Here is an 8,454-nt window from a genome sequence, read left to right as displayed (position 1 = left end):
TATTATTATTATTATTATTATTATACCACATTACATTATACAGTGTAGACTAAATCAACTGGTTTGCTGTCATATTATTCCTCTGTTGGCATTTTAAGAAAGTCATGTGAAACATGGCTCTGGGCCCAGTATTGACAGAAATGCAACTGACCCCAATGACATAACACGTCTATGGAAAATGTACATTTTTGACCTCAATGATCTTTAATTAGTTTCTTCTTCAATGTGTGTTTTTACCAGGATGTCAGACAGTGAGTCTATAAAGAGAATGTTGCGGTCTGTACTTCAGTCCAGCAAGTCAGGCGTGTCCGTGCACAAGCTTCAGTCAGAGTACCGGTCACTTTGTGGAGAGCCCATCCCATTAAAGAAGCTCGGCCACTCAAAACTGGAGGACTTTCTCAGGAGCATCCCGTCTGTGGTGAGGTTGGAGTACCGAATGGGTGAGGTGAGGGCTGACCTAAAATATTTTTGCATCTTTTATTCTACTGCCTCAGGCCAGCTAGCATCAGCAAAAACCATAGAGACTCTAAATTGTTGTTTTGTACTTTGGCATATGTAGCCTGTTTATAAGCAGTGTTGTGACTTTTTTCCATGTGTCTGTAAGCGTAACAATGAATCTACCCTGCAGTTGACATGCTTTGCTGCCGTGTGCAAAGAGACGGCCCACATTGCTGAGCTCGTGGCCAGGCAGAAGACCACAAAGAAATCTGGTCGCTCGCAAGTCATCAACTGCAAGATGAGATTCAAACCTTCCAACCCCTACATGCTCAATGGTAGGAGACACTTGCTACAAGGATAATGTGGCTTTGTTTCTTTTATCAGGCAAATGCCTTCATGTTAACAGAATAGCAACACACTGTAAAGAGTCTCTGGTGAATAGTAGATGAGGATCTGCAGACGGGATGAGAGGCAACAGCATGAGCCTCCAAAATCCCTCTCGGTGATTCCTTATCATTCATCAATACACAACTTTGTTTTCAACATCACATCACCTAATCTGCTCTGTTATCACTTTTTTCACGCATTCAGTGAGGCCAAGGTCGTCTCTCCGCCAGCCGTCAGCTGCTGGTGTCTCTAACTGGGCAGGGAACCGTTCTTATTCCCATGGCGGCCACAGAGGTTTCAGTGCAGCGGGGGATTACAGGTAGACATCGTTGGTCTGCAGCTTTTATCTTTTAGATAATCACCATTGGCTACACTTAAGTCTTGGTTAGATTGTCAACAAGACAAATACCTAAACCAGCCACAAAACCAACATAGTGAGTTCTTTCTGTAACCAAAATGTGAGTTAATTCAGACTTTGAAGATGAATTAACTAAAGTTTTTACTTGTGTTCTGCCCAAACATCAGGCAGATGGACCAGAGGTTTAGTGCCGCTACACCAGTCGAACACCGACAGCCGGTTTCTCAACAAGTTGTGAAACAATGTCCCATACCTGTCAGGTGAACACACACATACAGACACACCTTTTAAGTTGCCATACAAACTCATTTGTAAAAAGGTTTAAATTGCAAAATATTTCTTACGGACAACTATTCAATGTCTAAGCAATGATATAGGTCATGATATATCATGTACAATGATATACCCCATCTTAAGACTTGTTAAACCACCATCCACCATTCCTTCAGAAATGTTGTCCACAGAAAAATGTGATCAATTTGCTTCCTTCTTCAATAACAAAATCATTGCTATTAGACAAAACATTACCGCTCTAAAATCTACAACTGAACTTGCCCTTCCTTTCTCCAGAAACCCCACCTGCATCATGTCTCATTTTAACTGTTTAAATCTGACAGAGCTTGACAATATTGTTGGTCAGCTCAGATCCTCCACCTGTTGTCTGGACCCTCTCCCAACCGCTTTCTTCAAAAATGTTTTTAACTGCTTAGCACCAGAGGTTCTGCATATCATTAACCAGTCTCTCCTCTCAGGTATATTTCCCACATCACTAAAAACTGCTGTCATCAAACCACTTCTGAAGAAGAACAATCTGGATCAAAATGTCATTGCAAACTACAGACCCATCTCCAATCTGCCATTCCTTAGCAAAATACTTGAAAAAGCAGTCTATATTCAGCTCAAAAACTATCTTGCATCAAATAGCCTTTTAGATACATATCAGTCAGGTTTCCGTCCCCACCATAGCACAGAAACGGCACTCATCAAAGTTTTAAATGATCTACATATGAACACAGACTCCAAAAATACCTCCATTCTTGTTTTACTTGATCTTAGCTCTGCGTTTGATACTGTTGACCACAAAATCCTACTGGAAAGGCTCGAAAGGTGGGTTGGCTTGTCTGGTCCAGTTCTAAACTGGTTCAGAACCTACCTTCAGGATAGGCAGTTCTTTGTCTCTATTGGAGAATTTACCTCCAACAAAACAGACATCACATGTGGAGTACCACAAGGGTCAATTCTCGGACCACTACTGTTCAACCTCTACATGCTTCCACTCTCACATGTCATACGCAAACATAATCTTAGCTACCATAATTATGCAGATGATTCGCAACTTTACATTTCACTACACCCAGATGACCTATCACCCATAATATCCCTCACTCAGTGTATCAAAGATATTAATCATTGGATGTCAGAAAATTTTTTACAACTAAACAAAGACAAAACAGAAATACTCATTTTTGGTGCACAGGCTCAGAGACAGAAAATTGCAGCACATCTCAACTCTCTCTCTCTTACCAGCAAAACCGAAGCAAGGAATCTGGGTGTAATCATCGACAGCGATCTAAATTTCAGAAGTCATATCAATCACATCACCAGATCATCTTTCTATCATCTCAAAAATATTTCCAAATTGAGGGGCTTTCTGTCAAAACCGGACTCAGAAAAATTAATCCACGCCTTTATAACAAGTAGATTAGACTACTGTAATGGCTTATTCACCGGACTCTCAAAATCAAGTATTCAGAGGTTACAATTAATTCAAAATGCAGCTGCACGTGTTCTCACTGGTACCAAGAAATATCAACACATCACACCCGTTCTGAAGTCTTTGCACTGGTTACCTGTTAATACAAGAATCGATTTTAAAATACTACTCCTGGTTTACAAAGCACTACATGGCCTTGCACCTCAATACATCACAGATATGCTTACCACTTACACCCCAGCAAGAACACTTCGGTCATCAGGCAGTGGCAACTTACTCATTCCTCGCACCAGATCCAAAGAAGGGGAGGCAGCTTTTAGTGTATATGCCCCACGAAAATGGAACACCTTGCCCGACACAGTTAGACATGCCACGTCACTAGCCATCTTCAAAAACAGATTAAAAACATATCTATTTTCAACAGCATTCTGTTGACCTGTGTGTGTGTGTGTGTGTATGTGTGTGTAGATATGCATATGTGATTGGGTGAGTGGGTGTGAATTTGTGCATCTAAGTGTGTATGGGTTGAAATTGACATATATGATTGTTTGCACTTGCACTCTCTCTGTTTATATATGATTGTTTACTTGCACTTGCACTTTATCTTTTTTGTTTGTTTTCTATGTGATTTATAATTGATTTTAAATTTGATAGATTTTTGTTGTGAAGCACATTGAGTCTGCCTTGTGCATGAAATGCGCTTTATAAATAAAGTTGAATTGAATTGAATTGAATTAAACAGTTCATAGATGAGTCTAGTTTCGGATATGGGGTCATTATATCAGTATACAGACAGTATTATTAATATTATGTTGAATACACAACTAAACAAATCTGTATTATCTTATCCTTGTATCTAGAACTGCAGAAGACATTTGTATTGAATGACAACGATGCTATGAAAATCACAATTTACTTAACAGACTGTGTTTTCAACAGGAAAGAGAAGAACTTTGCAAACTGCCACAAGCCACAAGGTATGTTGGACCCTCTTGGTTTGTATTCTCATTTTATTCACCACAGTTTATTAACCAAGTGGACTCTGCTCCAGGTAGTGTATTCTGAATGGCACATTTTAGAATCAGCGACATCAAAACATTTTAAATACAACATAGTTTACCACTGAATACTTCTGTATGATGTACTGCACTGTACTGTACAAGACTGCATTTGACTGCAGTGGAGCCTTTTCACACATGGCCGGCCTGGGGTCATAGTAAATAGATGTTATTTAGTAATCAGGCTTTATGGAGCCATTAACAGTTGATTTAAAAGAAATAACCATCTGCCTTGATAATGATGCACTAGATAAGCTTAGTAAAAAAAAAAACAGCTGAAATGTTTTACATGTGTCATTGGGAAAGTAACTGCAGAGCGGTCTATAATATCAACATTTGACAACATTACCAAAACATAAATCCGTTGAAGTATGAGAATCAGATTAACTAACAGCCAATCTGTTGGTGACTCTTCACTGATACCAGATCTTGTTAACATTTCTTTCTTCCTCTGCTGTATGTTACACAGAGAAGCCTCCTGAACCGGCCCCCAGACAGAACCAATCACAGGTACAGAAAAACTCACTCGTGCCATTTGTACTGGTATCGACTGCACAGCCTTGATCACTATCTTAAGGAGCTGCCAGCTAGGAGCTCTACTATATTTAGTCACTAGGCAAGCACCTACAACCTGAGTTCAAAAGAAAGCTGCAAGAAGAAAATGTGTGTTTGCTTGGTATTTAAAGTCTTGTGTGTTTGAATACAGCCTGTAGCCCCACACCGATTAGTGATGTCACAGCATTTATTTTTTCCAGTTTGTATTTTGTTAGTTTTTATATCATCATATCAAGACAATCAAAATGAAAACGACATCAGGGCATGTTTGTGGTGATGAATCAAATCTCCTCCTGCAGTCTGGTGTGTATGACGTGGAGCTGTCGCAAAGCCGGATAACTAAACTTCTGCAGAGCTACTACAATGGACTGTGGATGTCGAAAATATCCACTGTCTACAGTGAAATATTTGGTCAGACGCTCCACCCTCAGGCGCTCAAAGACCTGGAAAAGTGGACACACATCTGCATGGTGAGTAGGGATGTGCACGGTTACCCGAGTACCCGGGTACCCGAGTACGCAATCTGCTACTCGGTTATGAATTTATTATCCGGTTAACCTAGGATTAAAAAAACGGCACGTTAGAGCGCAGTCTAGTGTCAGATCAAACTACATTATCATGCCATGGTTCGGCTTTTTGTAGTGTTAAACAGTTTCGGATCAAGCAATGTGATTTTCTGCTGTGTAAAAGTGTTTTTGGATCGAGCCTCGGACTTTCAAACCTTTTACAATAATCTGTGGTTCCCTCGGCGTACGCCGTCGGGAGGGAGACGACAGGAACATCAAGTCTGTTAGAAAATATGCTTGTTTACAAACATTCTGAAACCTTCCCAGTTATTTCCTGAGTCGATGCGAGGCAGAGAGGACCGAAGGCACCAAAATGTAGTGTGGACTAATAAATAAGCACCGCTAATGATAAAAAAAAAAGGAAGAAAAAAAAGTTTTCTCCTCCGAGGCAGCCGCTCAGCGCGCATGCAGCGCATTTATTCCCCGACTGACACAGCGTCGTCAGACTAAATATCAGGTGGATAATAAGAGTAGAGATGGAGTTCAAGATGCACATCTGCCCCATATGTGCATCTTAAACTCCAGTCTCTACTCTTATTATCCACCTGATATATAGTCTGACGACGCTGTGTCAGTGATGCGGACTGTCTGACGGACAGAGCGCATTTATGCACCGGCTGCGCTCTGTCCGTCAGACATGACGTCATTTTATTTTTTATTACAGTAATCGGTTACCCGAGTAACACCAGGTTAGGTTACTCGGTTAGAAAATTATTCGAAATGCCCATCCCTAATGGTGAGATGGTACTTTATATGTAAAAACACATCAACACCAAGGTTTGTCACTGCAGTGGCCACCCACATGGTGTCATAATCCGTTTGTTGACTGCGACGCATTTGAAACAAATCTAATATTGGGACATTGGGGAAATGCTGTGAGGAAATCAATGGTTCCATCAGATTTATTTTTTCAATGAGTGTGTTTCAGTTGCATTCTCTAAATTATGTTTAATTTTCCTAGTTCTTAACCAGAGAAAACATTAATGACACAGTTTGAAGATTCACAATTGCACAGAAATTTATTGTGCCATTTTTAAAAAAAATTATAGAGCATTAAAGGGATAGTTCACCCAAAATTCAAATTTCACTCATTATCTACTCACCCTCATGTCGACTAAGGGCTGGGAGAATTTTCAGAGTCCTCCGGGCCTTCTCTGAGTTACGGGGGGGTCCGCGCAGCAGTATTTGTCCATATAATGGTTGTGAATGGTGCTCACTTTTCTTTGTCCAAAAAGACACACCAAAAAACATCCAAATACCTCCATAGTGCTCGTCTGTAACGTCCCTCTTGTATTGAAGCCCCAACATGAGAAATTGTTCCAAAAAAAGTTTAATAAGTCTATATTTTAAGCTTGTTTGTAGCGGAAGCTCCCAGTGTCTCACTGACACTGCTCTTCCTGTGTCCGGTGGAACAATTTCTCATGTCGGGGCTTCAATACAAGAGGGACATTACAGACAAGCAGCATGGAGGTATTTGGATGTTTTTTGGTGTGTCTTTTTGAGCGAAGAAAAGTGAGCACCATTCACAACCATTATATGGACAAATACTGCTGCGTGGACCCCCCCGTAACTCAGAGAAGGCACGGAGGACTCTGAAAATTCTCCCAGCCCTTAGTCGACATGAGGGTGAGTAGATAATGAGTGAAATCTGAATTTTGGGTGAACTATCCCTTCAACATGAATTAAAAGGAGTCTAATCATATTTCCTTCTGTCACCGTCTCTTGCTCATTTGGCCCTCACAGGTGGAGCAACCCTCCTGCACCAACCGAGTTGACCGGCTGGTCTACCCTCCTCTGCCTCCCAAGCCATCTGCTGTCTCTAGCAGTGGCACCGTCAACTCCACTCCAACATCACCAAGCACCAACACCTTGCACGTTTCTTCAAATCCCTCAACACCTGTAAAACTCTCCCCGTCTCCCCCTGTCCCTAAACCTAGGCTTTTCCCCAGAAGCCCCTTGGCTCAGCCCACTTTCGTTTTCCCCCCACAGTGCCTTTCTGTCTCTCCAGTCAAGGTATTATCCCCAGTCACGTTGCGCAGCCCTGCACGCAACCCAGCGCTCGCTCCCCGACTGCCCCCGTGTGCCGGTCTTGCGATCAGTCCCGGTGGTGGATGTAAAGATAATCCCAACTTGACTCCGCCTGCCCACAACCAAAACACTCGACCCCTGGCCCATAGCTGGACTTCACCGGCCAAGGATTCTGCACCAGCCGCCCCTGTCCAACCGGCCTCTGATATTTTATCCCTTATGAAGGTCACCTTTTCCCCGCCCTCTGAGCCCACTCCAAAACCTTCTGCGGTCACTGTGTCAGCTGAGGTGCGTCAGAGACTAAATGAGCTTCTGTCGAAGTACAGTACTGGTTTGTGGGCCCATGCTCTGCCTGCACTGTTTTTGGACACGTACAAGACACCGTTCCCTGAGCATGTGCTCGAAAACTTGTCTGCTTTGCTGGATATATGCACCGTGGAGTACCCCATTCCAGGCAATAAGAACAAGGTAAGTGAAAGCGATAAGCAATCATCATCAACAGTACCACATTGTCTCCTTGAAAGATTGATTTTCTTACTCTCATAATTGACTCTCTTGATGATGACAAGTGAACATTGCCTTTCAGCTAGTGTCCCTGAGCTGATTCTTCTGACAGCTCAGGGACACTCTTTCTCACCCGTTTGTCTTTATTTGCACATATTGATGTCTCATTTATTTTGTGTATTGTATTTTGTGGTGGTCAGGCCATCTTGTATAACTCCAGCAAAGCAGACATGGAAGCCACAGACAGCCAAGAAAGCCAGGAGTGCAGAAGTCAACCCCTGCCCTCTGGGCTGGAGGTGCAGGGCCCTGTGGTTCCTCCCCGTCTGGTTCCTCCCTCTGAGCAGTTTCCCTCTGTGCTCATCACTGACGCTAAGAGCAGCAATGTGGTCACTGTAAGGTAGGACATCATGTAATCACGCATTAATGCAATTTAAAGAGGAACTAAACCCCTAAACCACTTTTTTCTGCTGAAAACAAATGTATTTGGGTATAAGGTAGTGTTGTCAGTTGATTCTGGTCCAACTTTTGACATTTTAGTCAAAATATTTCAATTTGGTGTATTTTGTAGTAAAAATGTAGAGTGACTGCCCTCTATGGGTTGAAACACGGCTATTACAATCGAATTTTTCTATTGGCTGAGATGGAGGCAGATGACGTTTTGGAGGCAGCTTTCGTCACCGGCCACCAGCTCCCCGACCAATCAGCACCGGCTGCTGCCTGCCGCTAACGGTTGCTAGGCACTCTAGCTGCTCTGCTGCGGCTAACGGCTGCTAACAGCTGCCTGAACGGGAATCGTTAGTGCGGCCGGCGCTAACGAGCCGTTAACGAGCTAACGAGCCGGCGGAT

The 8,454-nt window shown here is 42.6% G+C and overlaps 1 protein-coding gene across 1 annotated transcript; it reads left to right on the top strand.

The window, feature by feature from the left end:
* The first annotated feature begins 223 nt into the window (after positions 1-223).
* Positions 224-8,009, top strand: LOC146960599 (tudor domain-containing protein 7A-like). Its single transcript, XM_085772242.1, has 9 exons — positions 224-445; positions 629-773; positions 1,030-1,144; positions 1,351-1,443; positions 3,837-3,874; positions 4,425-4,465; positions 4,810-4,980; positions 6,820-7,572; positions 7,809-8,009. Exons 1-9 carry the CDS (start codon positions 224-226, stop codon positions 8,007-8,009), a joined length of 1,779 nt encoding a protein of 592 aa, XP_085628368.1.
* Positions 8,010-8,454: the final 445 nt, after the last annotated feature.

Source organism: Trachurus japonicus, unplaced genomic scaffold, assembly GCF_045865225.1.
Source record: "Trachurus japonicus isolate A0001 unplaced genomic scaffold, Traja_1.0 AP030195.1".
NCBI lineage: Eukaryota > Metazoa > Chordata > Actinopteri > Carangiformes > Carangidae > Trachurus > Trachurus japonicus.
The sequence above is the reverse complement of the archived record's forward strand: the minus strand, read 5'-3'. Positions and strand labels throughout refer to the sequence as shown.

Excerpts from the sequence above, each read along its gene's own strand:
- LOC146960599 (XM_085772242.1), top strand. The coding sequence starts at position 224 with ATGTGTGTTTTTACCAGGATGTCAGACAGTGAGTCTATAAAGAGAATG. Across the intron at positions 774-1,029 it reads CAACCCCTACATGCTCAATG|TGAGGCCAAGGTCGTCTCTC; the intron begins GTAGGAGACACT and ends TCACGCATTCAG. Across the intron at positions 4,466-4,809 it reads CCAGACAGAACCAATCACAG|TCTGGTGTGTATGACGTGGA; the intron begins GTACAGAAAAAC and ends CTCCTCCTGCAG.